At 41.2% G+C, this 26,398-nt stretch overlaps 1 protein-coding gene across 1 annotated transcript in view; it reads right to left on the bottom strand.

The window, feature by feature from the left end:
• LDLRAD3 (low density lipoprotein receptor class A domain containing 3) overlaps positions 1 to 26,398 on the bottom strand; it is a 108,177-nt gene that overhangs the window by 34,199 nt on the left and 47,580 nt on the right. The window contains exons 3-4 of the mRNA XM_053980926.1: positions 21,063 to 21,188; positions 18,460 to 18,594 (exon numbers count right to left, since the gene is read on the bottom strand). Of these exons, the coding sequence (XP_053836901.1) occupies positions 18,460 to 18,594; positions 21,063 to 21,188 (261 nt within the window). The remainder of the gene's footprint in view (positions 1 to 18,459; positions 18,595 to 21,062; positions 21,189 to 26,398) is intronic.

A 26,398-nucleotide genomic window follows, 5' to 3' on the forward strand; every position in this document is an offset into this window, starting at 1 on the left:
TTTGTCTCAGATGAAAGCACAAGATCCTCATTGAAATATAGTCCTGTATTTAAAGTGTCCATACCTGATTTGCAGTTTATTGGCACTTTTCACAGGACCCAGATTACAACTTCCCTTATTCTGTGCCCCATCACCCTCAATGCAATTCCTCTGGAAAGCAAAAAAAAAAAAAAAAAAAACAAACCCACAAAAAAAAACCCACAAAAAACCAAAAAAAAACCAAAAAACCAAAAACCAAAAAACCCAGAACTGCCATTACCACAGCACCAAGTGTTCACAGAGAGCAAGGCACTTCTGTGCAAGCTCTCAGGACTCCCAATTTGCCTTCTGGACTTCTATGAACATGTCTCTTCCAAACAAGCTCTTGTAATGAATTCAGCTACTGGTAGTTTGCAAGGAAAAACTGACAGGATGTACCCAAAAGAAGACAGATTGAAAAACTTGAGCTTTGGAAGCATTTTAAAGATGTAGTGGTAAGTTGTAAGAAATGATGGTGAGTCTGTAGAGTGGGAAATTGTTGGGGAAGATGAAACAGGAAAGCCTTACAAATATGATTGCCTGGCAAAAGATTTTGAGAATATAGAAACTATAAGCGAGATTGAAATGAAAGCAAGCTTTGAGATACCAAGCCTTAGTTACTGAACAACTGAAAAACAATGGTATGGCCAGCTGCAGGTAATCCCCTTTTGATGAAACAATACGCTCTGCTTGCAGACAGGTCCAAGGGTCAGAGCAGATCCTACTGGCTTGGCAGAAGGGGTCCAAAGAGCAGTTTTTAGGGTTTAAAATGGAACACAGTATGGTAATGTCATGATTCTTATAGGCTGTATGTAAATGCTATGGGATTTGTATCTTGTATTAGATTGGTTAGTGAAAATTAGAATATTCAGCACAGAAGATTTATTGTATTGTAACGGGAACTTACCTCTTTTACTCTCTCTCGCACTTTCGGGCCTGCTCCGAGCTGCAGCTCACAGTTCTAAGCACGGCCCCTGCACCCACGCCCTTTGTAATAAGCTGCATGTTCCAAGACCTGACTTCAGAGATCGCTCATCTCTGTTCGTCGCGACTGTCCTACCCACCGACACTCTGACAGGAAATTCCCTCTCTCCTGTAGGAATGAGAGCTACACCAACACTATGGACTCCTGCTGCAGTGACAGCTGTACCGCGATGAACTAAACATGTGCTTCATTTAAAGCCCACTTGGGCAGAACATAGGTGGCATCATAATTCATAATAGTAAATGCTTTTAAATGACAACAGACAGGAGTTTTGTCCTTGCAAGGAATGAACCCTCACAACCTTGGTTAAGCAAGAGAAACCAGGGAAAGCAGCAGCTTTCTCCAGGGCTGACAGAACAGATGGCTAAGGTGCAGCATGAAATCAAGAGGGAAAAGATGGGTTGATAATCTCTTCTGAAAATGCTCCCACCCACACGTTGCTGCCAGAGAACAGACCTCACCTTCTCCTTTCTTAGACTGCATAGTGGTAAAGGACCTTGTCTCCCCCTTACATCTACTTTTGCACTTTTCCAATTACTTCTCCACCAACAGAACAAAAACCACATCAGCCAAACAGCAGCCATACCACACACCATTTATCACCAGAGGGGGAAAACTGTCCAGGGGAAGGGTGACACCAAACTGCCAAGCCCACAAAGCCCAGCAGAAAAACCTAGAACTTCTCATGTCACTAAGAGACATTGTGCATCAGTCAGCACCCCTTTCAGATTCATCAGAAAATTACAAATAAGCTGGTGTAGAGGACACCAGAGGATTTTTCCCAGTTAAGAGAGAGAAGAGAGTCAAGCCCTCAGAATAACCATCACAAGCAATAGCTGCTCCTTTTTGTGTTCCGCACTGGGTGACATACTCCCTCACTTCAGCAGAGCACCCCTGTCTCAGCAAATGAATATCACTGAACATCCACCTGCATTTCCAGACACTCTGCCCAAAGGGCAAAGGAAAGGCTTTTCACCAGCAGTGGTGAGACAGGGGCTGGTACAGTACCGCCAGTGAATGAATGTGAGATGGAGCAAGGAATGACAGAAGGAAAACCTTTTAACAAGCAGCAGCAACAATTACAAGTTTTAAGAGTGGGACAGAAGAAAGGAAAAGTAGGACTCACAGATTTCACTATTATGGCCAAAGAGATCTCCCTTTCTACCTCACTGAATTCCCTCTCAAAGTTTCTATTATTTTCTTCCTCTTCTCCTTCTACCTTCCCATGGAAGGTCTCCTGACCAGATCTGCTTTGTGGATGTTTCATGCAATACTTGGCTAGTACAAATGCTTTTCTGCGGCCTGAAATAATTTTCATGCAGCCTGAAAGTGTCTAAGAAACAGATGCTGTTGAGCACTTGCTGAGGCTGCAGCCACAGCAAGTGGACACCAGGCAGAGCTCCCTCCCTGCAACAAACCCTGGCCATTTTCCTGGGCCAGGCAGCGGACAAGGGCCTGGAACTGGATCTTGCCCAAGGAACCAGCTAAATAGGGAGGAGGAAACACCCAAGCATTTACCCCTAGACTCACAAGATACACTTTCAGTCTGGAACACTAAATGTAAACTGTGTAGGGCAAAAGTAAGGTTTAGAAATTGAGATCCAACAAAAAAACATAAATAGGTAATAAATTCAGCTAGACTGAGGATGGATTCATGTGATTTACCAGTCACTGAATGTGAAAATCAACCTCAGTTACTTCCATCCATGGAGAGAGAAACTAGTCCAAGAAAAATGAAAGAGAAGCCTTGTTTGATCATTGTTTTGAGTTCCAGAGATCAAAAAAAGCCCAAACAGTATAATAAATAATAAAAAATGAGGTCATAACATCTGTATCCATCCTGTACTCCTCTGAAATGAAGCACCTATGCAAACATGAGACTTGCAGGGAAAAAAATCTTGTAGCAGATAGAATGCAGAGGACAGAATGAGATCAGGCCAGGTTGAACCATGCACAAAATGTGAACAGAAAGGTCAGTGTTTGAAGATGAAGCCATAGGGCAGCAATTTAATAACTTCCTAATGACAAAATGGGCCTAAATGCAGCTGATCTAACCACTGGAAAAGTAACAAGCTAAAAGACAAGCTCAGCGCTACACGATCCTAACTCTGGACAATGAGAATCTTCTTGCAGGAGTGTCATGGTTTGACACTGGCGCAATGCCAGCGCCCACATGAAAATGCACCTTCCCTAAATAAATGCTGTGAGATGTTATCAGGAACAGAGCAGAGCAGGCCCAAGCTTAATAACAAAGAGGAAAAAAACTTTATTAAACTACTACTAACACAAAAAACACATAAACTAAATCCAGGATGAAGACCTTTTAAAACACCCCTCCTCCTCCCAATTTCCAAAAACACCCACCATGAAACATCACCCGGGATTCCTGATCAAATTACCACTCTTCAGATAATCAATACTCAAACTATCAAGGGAGAGAGAAGTCTCTCTTGCACCACAGACCCTCCAGGAAACACAGTTGCCACACCCTGTGTTTCCCTGTCACACATGGCAACCGCCCGGAGAAAATCTGCCAGTGTGACACTCTCCTTTCCATGTCACAGTGCTCTCACCACCGTGCATGGACAGACTGCTCATAGGGCTCCTTTAAGGATGCTTTTCCACGGACCCAAAGAGACAACAGTTCAGCTTCTCATCTTGGGACTACAGTCCCCCCCATTTTCCCCTGGGGCCAAGCGTCCAAGAACAGAACTCATCTTCTTTCCCGAAGACAGAGGGCATCACCATTCCCTCCTCAGCTTTCTTCTGTTCTTGCCATTCCTGTGTGGTTAGAAGCTGAAACAGGTCTCCCTGGGTCACCACTGCATCCCCCTAAAATGCAGTCTCTATTGCAGGAGATTTTGGTTCAGTCCGTGGCTAACAAGAAAAGTCCAGCCAAAAGCTACTTCATCATCTCCTCCCACCTAAATATTTCTTCTTCTAACATCTCAGGTCCCGGACTGTCTCTCTTCCACTACAAATCAAGGAGGAGTAATATTTTACAAAGCCCTCATTTCCTGGAAAGGGTTAAAAGTTCAGACTCCCTGGACGGCTGATATCTCGGTCCAGCGTTCCGTCTCCCACGCTGGACATCATCCCCCCCTTCTCCTTCTCCTCTGTCGGCAAATTTCCAGGTGCCACCAGGCTGTCACCTTCCCTCTGTGGCGGGGGGAACAAAGGCATCTCTGCTTCTCTCCACCCTTCCGTCCAGGAGCTGGCTGGGTTCCAGACCCTCAACCCCTCGGCCTACCTGGACAAGGCCGCGTGGCTTCCCCTCCCCCACCCAGCCTAAGGCTGGGCAGGGGAGAGTCTGCACTCTCTGACGACCGGAACCAAAAGAGAGAGTTCTCCTGGGAGTTCTTGCTTTTAACCCCCTGTGTTCTCAGAGGCGTGTCCATACTTTCAGTGGTCACTCCAGGTGCCAATATCCAAACCTGACCACTGATTGGTTTGACCCAACTTCCTGGAAAAAATTCACTTCCATGTCAAACCACGACAAAGAGTAATTCAGCAAGACTTAGCAAGAACTGGTCCACAAGACCTTAATAAAAAAAATGCAGCTGGGATGGAGTGTTCATTAAAAGCAGGAAGCACATTTAATGTACAGCTCACAGAAAGAGTGGAAGCAGCCCAGTGAAGGGCAAACCTCACTTATCTCAGCAGTTTTCACCCAAAACAACTGAGATAAATCAATTATCCTATTCAGGATAAATCAAAGACCTAGAGAGTTTGTTCTGGATGCAAAAGACAAAGGAAAGGTAAAAATTAAGAGTCATTCTGCACTACAGGCTTGTAGAGGCCCTGAAACCACATAGGATATGCAACACTTGAGTTTTCCTTGGCTTTAGAGCAGAGGTGAAGTTAGAACAGGAAAACATGTGAGAGCTGCAGTTACAATAATCCCCCAGAAACAGTAATTAAATCCTCACAGCCTGAGGCCTTGAAACTTAGACTGAACAAAGCATAGCAGAGTGGTACAGGACAGGGCAAACTGAATTGTCAAGATATGGTGATCCTTTTTGAAGCCTTTAACAAGGAACTAAGTGGAAATAAAGACTCTGTGATATCTGCTCCAGTCAGCATACTTTCAAGCAGGGAGAAGCCTTGCTTGTATTAAGTTGTATTTGGTGCTTCATTATTTACCTCCTTTAAAGAAAACCCCCACTGACATTATATAAAGGGTAATCTTTTCAAATTTGCCTAAGAGTACAGAACCTACTAGAAGTTGACCTTACTTGTGCATCTAAACATATGTTTTGGAAAAAAAAATCCACTTCATTATTTTTGGCTTTCTTGTTGGAACAGAGCCATAGCACACATAAAAGAGACACATTCCTTTCTCAGTGTGAAAAGGGCAGAGGTGTGCAGCAACCTCTTCATTTCCTTGGCTTTATCACTGCATAGTAAAAGTAGAAGGGAAAAGGGTATGGAAAACAAGAGAAAGAAAATGCAAAAAGCTAAAGAAGTCTGTCCTAACTATCAGGAGAAGAGACAGAATATGATGTGATTGCAATTCCAGAGACAACTGCAATAAGAGTAAAGTAATGGTTTTGAAGAGTCCTGCAGCCCCTGGAAAGGAAAAAAATTGAAGAAGTCTGATTAGTTTTTTTCCCCTCCCCTACCTCCCACAACTGAAAAACTTGAGGAAGAGCACAGCAAAGACCTCCACCCTGTTACAGAGGACAAAGACTTGTGGTTGAAAAAAGCCAAGGGAGATTTTTCTCTGAAGCATCACTCACAGAATTCACGAGGAACGCTTCTGGAAAACTGCTGGCAGCAGCCTGCACTCAACCCAGCTGCAAAGGCTTCCTCCTCCTCCCTTTTAATGTATGAGTGGGCAACAGTTCTTTCTCTGCACCCCAACCTCTGCAAAGCCACACTTGCTGCTGTGTGCTGCACATGGCTGGGGTTGGCCAAAGGCTTGCCCCAAGCTTACACTCCAGAAGAGGACTATTAACCCAGCACTTGTGGAAACTTCCTCCTCTAGCAGATGTTTAATGCACTAACTTCTTTCAAGACACTCCCCCCACCACCTCCTTCCACTGCAGGGGTTTGGTTCTGGTGTCCAATGGGAAGGTACTGCAGCCAACAAACACACCTCATGTCAAAAGCATCAGGACACTGCCCCCACCTAGCAAACCACAGGCACAGAACTGCTAGCAGCATCAGAGAAACTCATGACATATGCTCTAGATCATGGCCATAAAACATTAGCAGTACAAATAATATGGTTAAAAAGGTAGAAAGGAAATTCCTGCTCTAACAGCTATAGCACAGCCAGAGCAGAAACCAACTCCTTTTCTCACCTGATTGTGAACTGCAGACACCACTAAACTTACATTAAATCTCTGCTGCAAGAAACACACAACTGCTATGAATACTGCCATCTGGTAATGCTCTTGTAGCGGGCCAGGGCATCTGGCAAGCACATTGGATAGAAGAGATGTGGTGCAGAGATGGAAGAGAAAAAAACTTATACCCAGTCTTCTCAGGGAGATGTGTGATTGATCCTGCCTGTGGGTTTTGAAGGTTTTCTTATATTTATGTTTTAAGCCTGGATGATCTCCTGCCCCTCCAAGGTGACACTAAAATAGGAGAATAATGATTGTGTAGGAGAGATTTACCTGAACAGGGCAACAAAACTTTGTGATGTTTTAACTAGAGGTAGTAGAGTTAAGTCTGGATATGGCTTAGTGCAGAGTTCCCCTTGTCTAACACATTCAGAAAAGGCAAAAAACAAACATGTGACAGAAGAGCAAGATGCAAAATCTGAAGACAGAAAGAAACCAAAGCAAACAAACAGAAACAAGTGAGCCCCTGATGTGTTACAGGAAAGAATGCAATTTAAAATAAGGTCGGGGGGAAGCAGCATAAGTTTGGCTTAATTTCTTTACTTGAAGAGTTTTTCCAACAAAAGAAAGTAGAGAATATGGTGAGGGTGAAATAATGAATGAAAGAGCACAGAAACAGGAGAAACAGGTTCAGTACATTTCCTCTACTCTGTATTTATACCAGGCTTTCTGGAAAGATTGACCATAATGGTGATGTACAGGTAAGAAAGACACAAACCAAAAGCATTCCAGTACCTTGCTGGGAAATTCATTATTCAAAGTTTAACTCATTGCACAGTGCTTTTCCATGTGCTTGGTTTCCACCTCAGACAGGCCATACAGTTTGCAGAGGCATCTGCTGGGATCTGTCTCCAAAACGTTTCCTCAGGCACTTCCAGCCAGCGCTCCTTCACATACAGAGTTTTGAATTACATCCACCTTGGCCAGGAAGGCACTCCTTGAATATTTTCTTGCAATTATCAGTCATGGCTAGAACCTGATCTCATATGGCTGCCAACTAACCATCAACTGGGATTTACATATCAAGAGGTGCAAAAGGTAGTCTGGAAAACAAGGGAAAGGCCAGCAGTGGCTTCCACAGACAGTGATTCAATCACACGTGCTGTATACACAATGAAAAAAGCAAGAATTTGGGCTCAGGACTGTAAACCTTGACTGCTAATTCATCACAAAACTGATTGTGTGTGCATATGAACAGCACGTTACTACCACCTCAGTCTTGATTATATGAGCTGGCTCCCACACAATAGCAATTGACAATACTATGGGCAACTGACCCTTTCATAAAATGCAATAAAATAAAAAAGTAGGAGCATGGCTTAAGCCTCTACCTGCGATGTGCAGCTGTTACTTGCACAGTAAGCTCTGCTCACTGGACCAGGCCTCATCTTTTATCACAACATCTAATTCCACCCTCTCATTCCTGCTGTCACCTCCCTGCTGTCTGAGCCTATCTCTGAAAAACCTCTCTATCAAACCTATCCCAAACATACCTGTTCCAAACTGGTCAGACAAATTCTGCTTTAATAGCAAATAAAAACAACAAAGAAAATCAACCTGGAATTTGTTCCGTTTTTAATGGAACATATGGTCTTCTCAACCCCCTTTTTGTGGTTGATCAGTTTCTAAGCAAAGACACAACTTCCTTCACAGCATTGCATTCCTGAAGTCACATACTTATTGTTTTCTAATTCTAGAGTATGAAAAAAAAATTAAATTTGATGGCCACTTACTGTAAGGACCCATACAATAGTCCCTTGCAGTATTCCCACAACTATTGTTTTTTACAAGTATCAGCACAAGATACCTTGCAGAGCTTCCATTTTAATTGCACATAATGTTCCTTTTCCCTCTAACTCCAAACCACATATTCACAAACCAGTCAGCCAGGCTCCAGCCACCATGGACTTTGAAGTTGACTGCAGAACGGTTCAAGTTTTAGTTCAGAAAACCTCTGAGGTCTAGAACTTGTGCTGCAGCACAGTCCTTAAGTCTTCTGTAGAGAACCATAAACAATATTTGCCATGGAAAAACCGCCCCAAAAAGTTTTGAAGTCTTTTCCTGACAGCCATCACTAAATCAAGGCTGGTGTTTGCTTGCTATTCAGTGTAAAAGAGGCAGAGGGAAATGACAATCTACAAAAAAATACTTGAACAAATGCAACAATTTAGTTTTTAATTCCCACAGGTTTTAGTGCAGTGTAAAACATTTCCTACCTCTTAACAAAACCACCAGATCCTCAAAATTATGTCCACTTCAGAGCATGATAATAATTGCAATAATGCTGTTAGAAGCTTTGAAAGCTTCTGCTTTGAAGCCTCAGAGGATGTACTTCAGCACCAATAACTAGACCAAACAGTGACTGGCTGGTGCACTGCAGCTGACTGAAAATATTCAGAAATTATTAATAATTTATTTTCTTCAAATGACTTAATAATATTGTACACACCTTTTAAAAGTTAAAAGTTTGGTATTTTTCCCATGCAAAATAGAGATGAGACACACAACCCAAACTGCTCAAGGTTATTTACCACACAAGTAGCAGTGATCATCAGACAACTCCAGCTGCTGCCACCTCTGTGCTCAGGACATGGTAACAGGCACTCCCAAGAGCCCCTGCCTTCAGGCACATTAATGGAAACACTGTTTAATCATAGGGTGTTGCAGCATATGTCGCAGTTGAGATGACCACAATACAGAGTATCACCATACAATTTCAGAAAGCTTCAACCCATACAGAGTAACACCTTACCACTTCAGAAGGCTTCAGGCATCTACCCATACAGAGTAGCATCACTTCAGAAGGCTGCAATCGTCTGCTCCTCTTTGTTCTTTAGCCCAATATTTCATACCCCTCATTGTTCATGCATTGCACCCGTGTGCCCTCTGTTCCCCTTGGTGGTTGGTCAGTGCACCTGGGCACTCCATGGCTCATTGCTGTCAATGCTGCTCACCTGCTTCTCACAGCTGTGCCCACTGGGGATGAGGCTCGGCTGCAGTCCCATTCCCAGTTACCACAAACTTTGTGCCTACAACAGGGCATACAAATCAGCAGGAGTTCTGAACCCAATGCTTCCCACTCACCAGGGTGTGACCTCCCTTAATAGCCCATACCTGTTTTGACATCTGAACTGAACAGAGATGCTAAAAGCCCTTTATGGCACCATGCCCTTCACACTTCTCCCCCTGCTTGTTCTCCAGGTTTTACTGTTTGCATAGACTCTATATTACAAATAAACAGAAAATTAATTATTCAGCTTCTAATTTGCATTGCATGTTGATGTTTATGTAATTGAAAACCATATAATTACTTTATGTTTTAACATCCTCATAAATATGGATTTTTAAACATAATGCTTTATAGCAAATTATCACCAAAAATCTGGTAACATGAGATGGGAGCATGACTTACTTTGGCAATCTCAGGGAACAGCATGAACACTAAATACTGGTGACATATCTCTCATCACTTCACAATTTTCAGCAGGCAGAAGAAAATCCGCTGTAGTTCCCAGCTTTGCTAGGAAGCCTGATCAGACTCTGGGACACAAGTTTGAATGCAAGAGCAGCAAAGAAGGAAAATCTAGAATTCAACAGCCTTATCCTTCACACATTTACAGGTACTGAAATGCTTGGCTGAGGACAAATCTCAGCTTAATCTAAAGCCTGGCAAGAAACTTCCTCTTTCATGATAATCCACTTACTCATCAAGTTTCGTTTGCTAGTTTTAGATTAGGCAGTATGAAATACCTTTCTTTGGAACCCTGGCTGGCAACTGGCTTGGGCTTCAAAGTCATTCTCAAGGAATGTGTGCTTCACAGTCTGTGAATACAGGAAACTGGCATAGCAAGTTCAGTGTGATCTACAATAAAGAAACAAATGCCTCTGCAGCTATGCTAGCACGCAGAAGTGAAACCACTTAGGGAAAAACAAGAACCACCCTAAACAAGGATTTCTCAAAGTAAATGACACAAACTGCTAAGGCATGTTGAGGTCCTGCACTCATGGGATCACCTGCACTTCTGGGGACAATTCTGCATTTCTACCTGTTCTCCTTCCTACAAACCAAGTGCATTGCAGCGGCACAGATTCTAGCTAAAGGGACATCTGGCTAACCTTGAGTTACTGAACTTGTTGTTGTTGAGCAAATGTCAGTAAAACTTCTCAGCAGAGGTTGGTAACCCTGCTCTAGGGGACTCTCTACACTGAAAACACAATCACATAGTTGACTATGTACTAAACTGCTACACAATCTGAATGGAGACCCTTTTACATCTGGCTATGTTGGCTCTGCTTGTGGCTTTAGCTTTGTGTAAGAACACATATATGAGCTCTGACAGAGCTCACATGCCACAAATTATTCCCAGATATAACTGAAGTAGTGAAAAGATACAGATTTTAACCACATGCAAAACTAGTTACAGCTGGGGACAGAGTTGCAGCCTGACATTTTAGGATTCACATCTTTCAACTTTACTGTTAGCAGATGCAGGCAGAAAAAACTAAACCAAAATTAAAAATCTACCCCAAAGTCTGATACTCAAGTAGCTGAGATCTGTTTTTCCCCCCACACACAAGTATATGCAACAAAACTGGTCTTCTTGCCAATTCCACTGCTGCACAAAAAACCAGTCCAACTCCTAAAAAGAAAGAAAGGGACAGTGGTACTCTCTGTCCAAGTCCCAGTGCAAACTGCTGAATGCAGCCACCTTCCTCAATAGTTCATCTTGGGAAATCACTTCTAACCAGTGGTTACAGACATGACAATGCCAGACCAAGATTAACAAAGGCACTGAAGCATAAATTAACCTCACACCTTTTTCTGATCTGGTTAATGCACACAGGTCTCAAAGCTAGATTTAGGCTAAAGCATTATTACTTACTGGAGATTAATGCCAATAATCAGGCTAAACAGCAAAGTTTAACTTTTGTATAGGGTTGATAGGGCCAGACCTGGTGGGAGAGCCATGCAGACCAGCTCCCAGCTGGGCATGAAAGTAGAATTACAGGTTGGGGAGGGCCAGTCTGATGAATGAGGGTTAGAATGTGAAACAGAAGACACAGCCAAGCTAACTCCCACTCTGCTAGTGAGAGTGTCTCTTCAGTACTTAACCCAGGAAACCTTTGTTGAGGCTCTTGCATGACATGTGTTTGCTATAACTCCCATTTTCCAACAAGAAACAGGTTATCCCTGTACTGAAACTGCACTAACAGAAGGTTTCATTTTAAATACAAATGCTATAATAATTTTCTACAGTAACTGTAGAAAATACACTTTGTCACCTTACCTGGAACTGATTTTGTTTCACAGCAAGTCAAAGATTAACATCTGTGCCTTTTATTTGGATTCCCCCAGTGACAGCAAAAAGATTTGGGTCTGGCACTTACAGTCCAGCAACAGGAGCTTCTTGCACAATTAAATCACACTGACATAATGAAAAGTTAATGCAATTCAGTAGCCAGGGCATGGCATGACAGTGTATTTCGAACACCAAAATGATGTCATAAACTTGTGGAAAATAAATTTCACAGGAATTTTTTTTTTTACTAATGAGAGCTCAAGAGATAATTTAATGAGCCTCAAGATCAATGGGGGAAAAGAATATCCTTTATTTCACATTAGTCTTCCTCAAGTGTAACATTTTATAAACTGTTTTTGAAGTTTTGAAGCACAGGCAATGAAACTGGATATCCATGTCATCACCTCTTTCTGGAACTTTTAATTAGACATAAATGCCACAAAGTGAAGGTAAGAATATCTGGACACAAGCATTCAGAGCTCACATTTCATCTCTGCACAGGTGAGAAGACCCCATGCCTTTTCAGGCTCAGTTCCCAGCTTTTCTCATCAGCCACTTGATGAAAGAAAAGTATCCCTGCACCTCCTGTTTTTCTAAGTAGCCTGAGAATCACAATTTCAATTCCAGCAACAAAAAAAAAAAACCCAAGCAATCAACCAAAATTAAAAATCATGGTATTACAATAAAAGTCCAGTAAGGCACTCCAGTGAGACCAGCGCTTCCATGATGGGGTAAGCTGTGCCTTAAGGAAAGGCATTTTGAAGTACATCTGTCTACAGAACATACTTAACACAAGCTGGAGGCACAATGGCAGTTCTCCATCCTTACTATCTTCAAGGAATTGCTTTCAGGTCAAGGTGATTGTTGCCAGATCCTATTTTTCTTCCCTATCATCCCTGATAAAGCTGTTGGTAAACATGGTGACTCCTGGTGACACAACACCACATTCAAGATTTGACCTAGATCATAAAACTGACTTTTACAGTAGTCATCATCTGCTGCTAACTCGGAGCTTCAAGTCATCAAAGGTGAGCTGAGCAGGAGATTAGGTAAAGAGTCTGGACACCTCCCAGATCTAGAAACACCTTTTAAAGTAAATTTGTTGTCCATTTGAAGACTTGAAGTCATTGCTTGTCTATTGCCACATCACAGTTGCTCTTAGTAGAACATCTGCACTCCAAGCAGGGGCAGCGTAACATTTTGGCAGCATGTCTTTTATTATTCTGCCAAAATGAGAGGCCTGTAGAAGCAACATGCTGGTCTACAAGAAGACTATTTCTCATCTACATTTGCCTGTTCTGCAACAAAACCTTGTTACACTCACAAGCTGACGGAGCTGAGAGACACAGCAACTCAATCCACTTGCACCACCTGTCTGGACCTCTCCCTGAGATCCCCACATCTCTTTAAAACTGCTTTAATTCCAAAGCCTCCATGCACAGTGAATAAGAGTTCCTCTCTCAATCGCACTCAGAAGATGTTTCTGCATGAGTCTGGGCCTATCTACATAATGGCTGGGTTATTATCAGCTGTTCTTATCAAATGATCAACAATCCATTTTACAAATGATGGCCTGCCCTGGGAGGCAGCACAGACCACAGAGTCTACGTGTTTATTAAATAACAATTTGACAAATTAACACAGAGATGAACTCGCCTGTCACCTGAAAGGTGAGTACCAGCCACATCAACACCTGCCTCCTATAGTTCACCTTACCTGTTAGACCCCATGTTAGTCCCCAATGGATGGATGCATTTTTTTCTTGACAAGAACCCTTTCAAAAAAATAAACTTTTGAGGAGAAAAAAGGGAAAGAAGAGGAAGCATGGATTCAGTGAATAGAGAAACATAGTAAAGAAAAAATTCACAGCTAACAAAACCATTTCTATTAGTAAGTATTACGAAAGAAGGATATTAGAGACCTAAATATGGTCAGGCAAAGCCTTCATTTAATAAAACATTCAGTGACATTTTATTTGTGTCCTTCTTTATGTTTCTGTTTCTATTGAGTCTGCCTCGAGTATTAAATTCCTGCTGCAGGCTGAATCTGGGCTAAGATTATGCACAATAATTGCAAATTGAGCTTCAGTTTACAGACTGAGACAATAATGAGTCAGAGAGACTCACTAAAACCCTGTATACAGACAGGATCAGACTACAAAGCCTTGGGATGTCTAAGTGATACCACAGTATTTGGGAATTTCAGAATTTCAATTTATCAAGTGCAAAGGGCTGGTTACAAGCTCCATACAGAGCGGGATGTTCTGGGAGCTATTTGTGTTTCATAAACTAGGTTTTGTGGTATTTCATTGAAATTTAGAGTATGTGTGTTCCACTTAGCTGTCAGTTCTAAAACCCACTTTGCATTGCAACTCAATCATGCAAACATTAGCAATGGCCTTGGTGCTTACCTCTACAGCCAGCCCACTTCCAGCTTTGCCTATAACTTAATCCACAGAAATTATCATCACAGAATTTATATTATCACGTGAATATTAATTTTAGGAACTCAACATTTTGAATTATTTTCCTTTTATTCAGTACAGGTTCAGATTTTTTATTTTTTACTATGCTGACAAGTTTTATATAAGCAATTTATAAATGCCCCAGAGAAAAGAACAGAGACTTCTAAAACTGTGTATACTTCTAAATCTGTTTTAGAATACTGGGGTATATAAAAATCATAATGCAAATTCAGTGAAAAAATACACAAAAAATAAAAGGAGGAGGAGGTATCCACACGGACAGCAGTGGATATTACCAAATACACAGGACAAGAATTAACTTCTGAACACTTGCAAAACATTTGGTTTTTAACTTGACCACAATGGTACTGTTTACAAACAACTGCATAGCTAGAATTTCAGGAATATTACTAAAGCCAAGAGCCTCTTTTTACAGCAGCAGACAGAGTGAATACAGACTAGCAGCAATAAAACTCCCTTTCCCAGGCAACGGGGTTAAAGCTAGTAAGGTATTTAGCAACTTAGATGGAGAAAAAAAGAAGGGCTGTGAAAGAAAAACAGGTTTGAATTAAACTACCCGGTACGCTTTTGTTAGCATTGAAGTCTTCTAAACTTAAAGTAGAAAATGGAGGAAAAGAAGAACTGTGAGGACACATTTAGATCAAAAAAAACCCAAACCAATTAAGAGAATAAATTAAACACAGTCCTAGAGCTGAACAAATATATATGGTTGTTGGAAGATACTGAGAAGGAGTAATTCCTTCTGAACTGAGTGGATGCCTGTTATAGAACGGAAATCCCCCCAGCAACAGACAGGCCTGAGGAGTACATCCAGAGTAGATGCTATGAATGATTAACACTGTCAGCTAAACAGAGGCATAGGAGAGAAGTCTGTGGGGGAGAGAAACTTTCCTCTAAACTGAGATCAATTAAACACAGAACAGGAGCAGAAGTTTCTAATTGCTGCTGGTATTGTTAAACCTGGAGTAACACCCTAGAAAGAACAGTTCTTAAGTAATTCATGTATTTGACTGGGGTAAATAATCCAAGCAATTATATCCTCCATCCAATCCCAAGACTCAAGCACAAACTTTGATGAATACATCACATTCCAAATTAAGGGAAATATTTTGCTGTGCTACTTCACTGCTGGAAAACTTGGAGATGACCAAAGTATAGCTGGGGTGGGATTAAAAGAATTGATCTGAAGTTTATCATGGCAGTGACAGGAGCTACAGATAACGTCTGTGAGGAATTAGAGAAGAATTCTTTGACTTGCTGTTAAATTGGCACTTTTTAATCTGACACTTTTGTCATGACATACAAACCTTTATAAAATACACAACACTCAGTTACAAGTGTTAACGAGAAAGGAGGGCAGGAACTTCCTCCGAAATCTGATCTTCTCATTTTCACAACTAAATCATGGGGCCCTCCCTCCTGTCAAATGAATCTGCTCTTATTTGTGACTAAAATTAATCTTTCTAAATGCACATCTTAAGGTTCATCTCAAATTGCAGCATGCTAGCAAAGCTGTTATTCATCGAGGATGGCACATTTTGAAGTGTTCCATGTTAAAGCTGGGTCAGTATGTTTTTCAGTAGGAGGCCACATTCCTGTTTTCCTTGTCTGCAGAGTGACCCTTCTTGACTGAAAGGATCCTTATGCATGGAGGAGTATCTGACACAAACCAAACTGATATACTACTGGAGCTTCGCAGTAATGACAGCAGGATAAAGGAGTCCTTTGAAGTTCATGGAAGAGCAGGAAGAGGTGATAATTTAAAAAGCTTGTCAGTATACCCAAGAGCAGAAAGAGAGCAAAGTAGCAATTAATAATTCACACTTCTATTTCCCATGTTGTCCTAGTATCTCAAAACAGTTTGCAAACAATGATTAAGTCTAATGGCATACCCCTGAAGCAGACAAGCACGGCTGAAGCTGTATTCCTACCAGCCAGGATGGCACTCTGGGAGCATTTCCTTTAGCTGATCTATGCCCTCTTTTTCCCATCTGTTAAATGGCAATAACAACACTATCTTGTAGTGGTTCAGAAGCTTAGTGACTTCTAAATCAACACATTTACAGACAGAAAAACAGCACACAAGGACAATCTTGTATGTCAGATTACACTCAATTACACTGAACTAAAGCTACCACATTTGACATTACATAGCCAGTGGGAAGAAACCCCTCTATCTTCATTTTATAACACCCTACAGATTTGCCTTGCTCTGTCCCTAAGTACCCAGAGCACTTGAGTTCTAGTTAATGACCAGGATTCTTGGGTACTGTGTGAACGCAAACACATCGTAATTACAATAATTACATCTGCTGTGGAAAGAATTGTGGGAAATTAAAGACTGTCCACAGCAGTGTCTAATTCCCAATTAACACAAAGTAGTTGCTGTGTTTGCAAGCCAGGACAGACAAACCCATAGCTGCAAGCTCCAGAGGAAATTGTAATTTATATTCAGATGGGAAGTTGAACACATCACACTGTTTTAATCCTAGCTTTGAAAGACAGGTACCCACACACTGTCCACTTACAGATGGTGACACAGCAATTCAGGGAGGCTGTGAGCTGCCAAAGGGAACAGCCAATTACACAGGTTCCCCACAACCAGCATTTCACTTTAGGAACTCCTCATTCCCAACCCCATACTTGGACTATTTGTTTTTTAAATAAGCCCACAACCATGGCTGTTCTTGTCCTAATGGAGAGAGTTTCTTCTTCCGTGTTTGGGCCTCCTTCACACATATAATCAGAAAGAATTACTTTGCTTGCCCTCTTACTAATCTAACATTTCCAGAAGGACCAAATGCAAAGACAAAAGTAACAGCTTCATGAAATACAGCTCTTTTCTTCTCTTGAGCCTGACAGTCAGTTCCAAAAGCAGATTGTCATGACAACAAACAACCTGGAGGCAATCCAGCCAATTAATCTGCAGAGGAAGCAGTCATCCCAATCTAAGAGAATAGCACTGCTGCTTTAAGCCTCAGAAGCCAAAAAAAAAAAAAAAAGAGAGAAAGCAAAAGAAACCTTACCACCCACATTAATGTGATTAGGCTGCCTTAGAGCCGCAGTGAAGAACAGTCCAGCCCTGGGCACACGTTAGCCCTCAGCAGCCTTTTCGTCCCACTCCCAACAGAGAGCAGGGGCAGGCCAGACCCTCTCCAAGGCTCTGATCTGAGCACAGCTACATTCCCAGGCTGTGATGTAGTTTAGCACACAGAAGAGTTAGCAAGACGATTCCTCCAACTTTTACATGTGGAGCCAAGGAAAGAGCTCATAGGTTAGGCAGAGGTATGACAGAGGTATGAAGAGACTGTCACACACCACTGCTATAAACCCTTGTTTTGTTAGCATTGCTTTTGTGCGTTCCTCCTCTTCCGCTGTGAGTTGTCAAGAATATTTATCAGCATCCTAAGTTCAGGATTATTTTATTTTCCACAAAGGACTAATTAATCAGAGCAGGTAGATAGTAATCTAGAAATCTTTCAATTTCACTAATTACATCTTCCTTCATATGCTGCTTTATCTCGCTTCATCTGTCCTGCTTTCTACAGGATGAAGCACACTACATCTCCCCTGAAAATATCCACCATTTCCCATATTTTTTCTGCTTTGGTAGGAACTCAGACATTAAAATGTCTGACAGCAGATGCCCAATACATACTGTTCGTTAACCTTGAGTCATTCATATATACTTCTTGTTTTATAAAATACTGTGGTATTAAGTTACAGAAAACAAAACTGAAAAACACTACCTGTAGATGTATATGATAGGTTAAAAAGAATAAAAATGTCATTGTGTTTTGAGATTCTCCCAAGACTCAATACACAAGAATTTTCAAATAAAAATTTTCTTCCCTGCCTTCAGGGGAAGGGTAGGAATAAATGTTTTCATTGTAGACCTGTCCTGCAGCTAAACATGTCTTTGAGAAGGTAACTGAGAAATGAACATCTAAAGCTTTAAGCATACACAAGATTTACTCATCTGGTAAACAGACAAATTCACTTCCAACTCAGGTTTTACTATCAATCCCCCAGGTCCAATCCATCTCACAGAAGTACTAAATGGATTCCCAGCAACTTCAGTGAGTACTGGATCACAGATTACAAGCGCTTCCTGCAAAAGTGTGTTTTTACTAACCTGAAAAAGATACCACTCTTCTGAGAATGCAATGTATGCATGTGCACACTCTCTACACATTTCACTCTCACTATCTGCAGTGCTAGCCAACACAGAGCAAGCCAACAGAATAATATTTTCTGCTGAGCCTATTCTGTGTTGACTTGGCAGAATATTGCAGAAGAGAATAAAACCCCTGTGCCTACCTTGAGGGCTTTCGCAGCTTTCTTCATCACTGTTGTCCTGGCAGTTATTTTGACTGTCGCACACAAAGCTTTTATCAATGCAAAGACCATTTTTACAGTGGAATCGGGCAGTAGAGCAAAGCAAGGGATTTGCTGCTGCAAAAAGAGAAATTGAGACCTTTCATTAGGAATTCTTCTTGCTCAGGCGGCAAAATAGCTGATAAGCATCAACCACAGGTCACAACTCAACAGCTGGTCAATTCCTTGGTATGTGGGAGTAACTTGGCAATCAAACCAGTCCTGGCTCTCTAATCAGGGAGAGCTGAAACTTCTAATTTATGCAAGATTCATTACAATTAGCAGAGATTTAGCCCACCCACATTTGTGATAAGCCTTCTGTTCATTTTCATGAGAGCCCAGTCATGATCACTGTTCCACATTTGCTCACACTGAAGACATATGGAGGGTAGAAGTGCCTACCATAAACACTGCCTGTTGATTCCCATTACAGAAGACTCAGTTTAGTTGAAGTTCCATATTATAAGACAACAATTTTGGCTGAGAACTGCCAGGCAGTGGTTTCTCTTCCCCATTTTCCTCACTATTTTAAATTGATATAACAGCAGTGTTAAAATCTCTCAGCCACTCACTGTTTGAATTTCAACCCCTTTTTAAGCAACAGTGTTTGCACCCTTCATATGCATCATATATAACCATATCCTTCAACAAAGTCATCACTTAGCTGAGACATGCACAATTTAGCTGGTTTTAATATCTACTCATAAATCAAACTCTGTCCTTTAATACTTTTTGGCACTCTTCTCAGAACTCCAAACAGTTTTTGGTAATGGGGTAACAGAAACAGAATGCAACTTACCAACTGAAAATCTTAAAAAGGCTGCTTAGATGCCCTGTCTACTTCAAACTGCTTCTCTACCACAATAACAAGGGGGATTAGTTTCCAAATACTAACTGGCTTCCATTTTTTTTTTTGTCTTTAAAGTCAGAGCTAATTTAGAGTATAAATAAATAAATAAATAAATAAAACTTTAAAGTCTTCCCTGCATATATCCTGCAGGACAAAAACAAACACTCCCAATTTCTCCAGCTCTCCAAGAGCTTGTTTAGCACAAACATGCTAAAACTCCTTTGGTTTGAAACTGCTGCACACTTACATAGCACATTGATTTTTGAGGTCACCTCAGAACCTAAATGGTTCTTCCTCTTCATAAGCAGTAACTAGACATTTAGACATGCTAAAAAACACCAAGCGCCTCACTGGCATAGAATAATGGGGAGATCAGTAGCATGTTATCATCAGCTGTAAGGTCCCATTAGAGCTACACACTACAAGCTCACAGGAAATTGTGTCATTCCTAATGAACTCCATAAGCTGGTGCACATTCAGTTGAGACCTGCCACTTGTCAGTCCACCACCTTAAAGATATTCAAAGCCCTTTTGTCAAATCTTATTTTTAGTCCACTTGTTCAAGCATAACCCAGAGTAATTCCCTTAGCCTTCAACGTTTCTCTGGCTTCACTTTCTCCACAGAAGTGCTGACTCCCTGCCACAGCCACATAGTCCTTGCATGGCCCAAACCAGACTCTCCAGGACAACAACAGATGCCAGCTTAAGAGAGATTCATGCTGTGGAACTGCACCAGCCACCAACAAGCACCAAGCATCAACAAGAAAGGCAAGTCCTCCATGAAGCAGACAGTGACAGATCACTCTAAAGATTGCCCCTTTTGTTATCTTTGAAAGCAGCTGTGTGTTGTCCTCCTCCTGACCTTTAAAAGTCATTGAAAACAAAATCTCAGCATGCCTCTGACAGGAGAATGAACAAGTATTTTGCTGCAAGCTTTCACCTAGAGACCCATGCTTTTACCAGCTCTTGATAGTAACAACAGAGCTGCTCCATTCAACATAATGTTTCCCAATTGCTATGATATATCCCTGGTAGACTTACAGATACAAACGGATCTGTGTAGCCACATGCAGAGAGTTTAGCACAAAACAAGCAGTACTTCAGATCATCTCTCTGCTACAAGTTCCCTGCTGCTGTGCACTGGGAGGCGTGTCTGGCTTCAAGAATCTGCCTCTCCTTCCAAGAACCTCTTTCACTAAATATACCATTATTTGCTTTTCACTAAATATACCATTTTGTTTCACTAAATATACCATTATTTGCTTTTTTGTTGTTTAAAAACATGTATAAACAGAGAAACTCAGATGTGCTGATGACCAAATACATCATATTCTTCAGTGACAAAAAACAGGCAAATAAAAAAGGAACAATTCAAATTATATTTAATATCTGTCCAATCTGAGTTACATCTGAGTATAGAGAACATGTTCAAAGCAAACATGCAGCTTAAAACTAATTTCAGGAGCTTAGAGTACCACACAGGCATTATATACAAAGCAAGACTGAGATGGACCTTAAAAAAAAAAAAGGCAGACTCATTTTCATGAAGTGAAAAGCCAAGGATCATCTGGGTCCTAAACGACATGGAGAACATTTGACTCAGAAACAGAAGGCTACCAAATGTTTCTTTTCTAAGTAGCAACAATTAGTTGAAATAAGCAGCAGTGCCCTCACTTGCAAGCAGGCTCCCACTTACTGCAGTTCTCCTCATCGCTGCCGTCGGGACAATCCTCGAAGCCGTTGCACCAGAAGCGGCCAATGATGCAGTGGATCCCACTGGCACAGGGGAAGAACGTGGCACCACATTTGGATTTGGCTTTTGCTGTGAGAAGAGACAGAAGTGGGCGGAGGTCAGCGAAACAATTTACAAGGGTTAGGGATCCTGTTGTAGCAGTACAGTTAAGAGTGCTCTATGCAGTGCTTTTGGCACTGATGTTAGGTGCCTTCCAAGCAAATTAGTGTCTTTGTGAGACTAAGAAACACAAGAGATCCTCATAAAAATATTTTTCAGGCTGCAGACACAAATAAGACTGCCTTTATTCAACATGATTTATATAAAACTGGGTGCAAAAGGACCACTGTATCTCCTGTTGCACAGCACAGCTATTCATAAAACATTAAATACTAACAATAGCATCAAAATGTGTTTAACACATGATTACAGAATCTCATTATGATCTCAAGTACTACACATTTTTACATTACTGCACAACTACTCTTCATAACAAGAGAACGCTGCCCTCAGCCATAGTAATGCAGATGGTTCCACCATGATGCTCAAGGCAAGCACCAGTTATGTACTGTTATCATATCACCAGCCTAGAACAAAACAACTCCCAACAAAAAAAAAAAAAAAACAACAACAAAAAAAAAAACCAAAAAAAAAAACCAACACCCAAAAAAACCAAACAATTTTACAAGACAAATGGTTACATTTTTGCTTTTTCAAATTATCTCATGACTTGATGGACCACACCACAGGACACCGAAGACTTCAGACAATCCACTCTAAAGCAAAGGCAGTCTCTGCAGGAGGAGTATGCTGGTAACTGTAGGAAGGTGTGTATGGTGCAATGTGGTAAGGCCACTGATGGGAGAACATCAGGAAAAAAGCCAGATCCAGAGCTTGCTGGCCTTTTAAGCAGATGTTTCCTACTCCTACACCAAATCTACCAAATCTAAGATGTGCTTACAACTCACAGGTTTTGAACTATGACAGGCTGGGTTCCACAGCAAGAGCCAAGTTTTTTAATGTGGTCCTATGGCACATCAATACACCAACCTGCACAGTTTTACAAGGCCAGGACAAGGTCAGGGACTATCAGTGTACAGACAAAAAAAAAAAAAAAAAAGTATATCTAATAGGGATAAACAGTATTAATTTGGAAGGAATCCTCTCTTCCAGGATTAACTAAGTACAGCTGTAGCAAAGCCTTCTTCCATCACTCAACAGAGTGCATATAAATTGTTTTAAACCGTAACTACAGTAATTCTCACTTGCTTTAGTGTCCTCCAAAATCAAATTCTTGCAGTTCCTTTCTTACATGTTTTTCTTCATTTTGTAACTACTTTTCAATTAGAATTATGAAATACAAAGTAAGAGGTATCACTAAATTTCGTATATTCAACTACCACTTTTTCTGAAGAGTATCCAAGGGCCACTTGGGGAAAAGACAGTGAGCCATTACTTTGCAGAAAAAGATTATAAATTACCCTGAAGTAGGCACTGTTGTTTCAGACCTTTGGCAATAGAAAACCATCAGCAGAGACATTTGAAACATGCAATTCTTCACACAACTTCAAAGAGCAGCTTCTGTGTTAGAGTTCTGAGACAGACAGATCTCAGCTAAATAATTCCGTAACCACGAGGTGTGAGGCACCATCATACCCCCAAAGTCTTTAAACAAAGGCAGCAAAATAACCTCAGCAACAGATTCAGTGTCATCAAGGCAAACAGTCTGTATTAATGCACTAACAAGCCAGTCAAGATGCTGCTGGAAGAGAGTGATAATAGCACATGTATGTGAAGTGGTGCCCAATGTTTCACAAGTTGTGCTTTTGTTTTTGTTTTCCTTTCTATAGGAGCTAACGTCTTTCTGCAACCCTACAGTGAACACTCCCCAAGTGCTTCTGGACAACTTATTTTAGAGATGTATTTTGAGCCAGAATGGTTCCAGAGGGCACAAAAAGAAGAAGTTCCAAGAGTTTCAAGGAGAAGAAATAAGAAAAGGGGGAAGCAACTGTACTTTTGCCTCTGTTAACATTTACTGGATCCCATTTCTCCAAGCAGGTTTACTTTTGTCACTTGGGGTCTGAATTCAGAAGCTATCAATTTTCTGGCAAATCATACTCAATGATGCTCTTTGTCCTCTCTGAAAATCTTGACAAATTAAGGCTTCAAAATTATTTACTTCTAACATTTCTAGCATGGACCATTCTCTTACTCTTGTAGCCTGTTCTTCCTGACAGATTTCAGACTGAGTCATCAAAACCAGAGCCTCTGGCCCTCTGAAGAGGTCATGTGGCTTCATGCTCCTAAGCAGAATGAATGTGCAGCCAGAAGTGGCAATGAGCACTGCAAGGGCCCCGCTCCAGCTATGACAAGCACAGGTCACAGCATCCTGGGCTGCTCTGGCCCCAAAGGGTACAAAGCACATCTGGGACATTGCCTTGAGCTACCACAGTAAAGCCATAAGTAATATTTAATGTTTGGCCACACCTGGAAGAAAACCATGCTGGAATGACCAGGAACAAAGTCAAGAACTCTTTCTTCTGTATAAAGCATACAGATACCCCATCAAAAAAAGAGGGAGAAACCATTCAGAACAATTATCTAATAGAAGTATTACTTAGTTATATAATGTTTAATTAAAGATTTTATCCCCAGACATCCTTCCATCTTCTCCTCCTCCTCCGGAGACAGCAGACAGAGAACAAGAAAATTCTGTTTTAGAAAAACTGTTCATTAAAAAACGCACACTAGCAACCACAGACCAAAAAAAACAAGGAACTAAACACCTTCAAATTATCTCTAAGTTTTCCTTTTCTATAGTCCACTGATTTTATTTTTTTTTTATCTGGAGAGAAGGAAAAAATAACAAAGAAAATTCAAATTCAATTCTCTATATTTGCGACACACGTGATATATAAACCAATCCCAATTCAAACTCACACTTACATTAGAGACCCTAGGAATATAAAAGAGCATTTCAACCACCAAGGTGATTCACAAGTCAGTCAGTTGCTTACTAGACACAAGTCTTGCTCCCAAACAAAACTTAGTTTTCCAAGTTCCAATTCCAGACACAAAATGCGTTTTTCATATGCTGTACACAAATGCAGGAAAAATTAGAAACCAGTAAAGGCTTAGTCCAAGTCACATCCCCTGACTCTGGAGAACTCCACTGAAGAAATTCAGCTTCATTTTCAATTTGACATCCTTCTTGTCCCCTGGCATAGTTTTCCCAAGGTTTTCAAGTAAGTGTTTTTTGGTCATTGCTCATAAAGTTCCTATGGAAATGACAATCATTTCTTCCAGAGCAGAAACCTACCTTCCCATTCCACAGGATCTCTGGAAATACTCTAACCATGAAGGGCTATAATTTTCTTCAGGTCTTTGGCACCCTAACAAGTAGCAGATACATATACCAGGATCATGACAGCCTACAGAACATTCAAGTCATGCGCTGCACTATCCCAGCATTCCTCTGCAATTCCAACTCCCATTACATGACTGTTACAAAAAGTTTTCTTCTCCTTTGCCCATCATTGTGTCTCCTACTGCACAGATTAAGATTTTTCAGGCAAATTTGTATGTGAGAAGCTTTATGTTTATCTAACAGGAGCTATCTATTTGGTTATTTCAGTGATTTCAGCCTCAGTAAGCTTTCAAGGACAGCATTGTCTTTGCAATCTGTATTTTTCTCTGCTACGCTTGGTTGCAACAGGCTCAGGGTAATCAAGAATTACAGGGATATCAGGAAATGACAGAAGAGAAGTGAAAAAATGAACAGGCACATGTGGATTGTTTGACCTTATTTATCCAAGGTGTTACAACCAGCTAAAGGAAAGGGAAGGGAGGAAATTGGTTGTTTTTAAAAGAACTTGCAGGCAAGTCCCCCTGAACCCATGTCTCCAGAAAGGAAGAAACCGAGAGACCACACATTGGACAGGAAGGGGTGAAATACAACAAGAAACCACAGATCAACTTACAAAACTGTCACTAAAAAAGGCTACTCAAATACAGATCCTGTCTGGATTCAATATAGTAAGTACAAAAAATACCCCAAAAAAACTGCCATTCAACCAATTTGTAAGCCTACGGCAGAAAGGATCAATTCACTCCAGTTCCACTTTTCATTACCTACTCATGGCAGAAGCAACCCAGGACTGGAAGATTAATGTGAATCTGTATTGCCGTGGTATTTAAAAAGAGGAGACAGTGAACTACCACGAACTTGAGGAGCCTCCTATGACTCCATTACCCATGGGAATAAATTGTTCTTCACTAAAATATTCTTTTCATCTCTTAAAATTCAAACATGAAGCAAATGGCGAAGATGGTGGCAGAGAGTTGCTGGCCACAGCACAAGTTTGCCAAATGTTCCCTCCAGGTTGCTTTGCTTAAGTTCAAAAAAACTATTTTGGCAGTTGTACGTGCGAGTGCGTGAAGTTGCTCCTTATGCTACACAGAACCTAATCCTCCCACCCTCTACTTTCAAAGCTCTAAAAAATACTAACTTCCCATCAGGACCAGTAGTACACTCCACTAACAATGTGACAGTTTTCAGGCACAGCTCTACAGCAGTAACAGAAAAAACATTTTGCTATCTTTAGGATCCCAAGTGTGAAACTGTTACTATTTTTAAAAAAGTGTAATCCATTTTATTATTTCTCAGCAGAGATTCACAATAGCAGAGGAAAAGAAACTAGATTTGGCAACACTCTGTAAAGCCTTATGCTGTATATAGATAACACTTTTCAATAAAAGCAATTTTGATACTCAAGGCTACAATGACTTGGAACCTGAATTGAAGGTTACAACTGATCTGCAATGGGCAGATGATTTTTCTTTTCATAGATAAAACAGCAAAGATATCAAATGCATTTTATAATTAAAAGTATTAACTATAAGTTTAACAAGACCAAGTGCAAGGTGCTGTACCTGAGTCAAGGAAAACCCTGATGTGAAGACAGGCTAGAGGGTGAATGGACTGAGAGCAGCCCTGCCAAGAAGGATGTGGGGATTCCGGTGGATGAGACTGGACATGACCCAGCAAGGTCCACCTGCAGCCCAAAACATCAAAAGCATCCTGGGTAGCATCCAAAGTAGTGTGGCCGGCAGGGCAATGGAGGGCATTCTGCCTCTTTACTCTGTCCTCGTGAGACTATTGGAGTACTGCATCCAGCTCTGGGGTTCTCAGCAGAGGAGGGACACTGACCTGTTAGAGGGAGGCCAGAGAATGGATCACAGGGCTGGCACCTCTCCTATGAGACCAGGCTGAGAGAGTCAGGGTTGTTCAGCCTGACGAA

This window comes from Vidua macroura, chromosome 6, assembly GCF_024509145.1.
Source record: "Vidua macroura isolate BioBank_ID:100142 chromosome 6, ASM2450914v1, whole genome shotgun sequence".
NCBI lineage: Eukaryota > Metazoa > Chordata > Aves > Passeriformes > Viduidae > Vidua > Vidua macroura.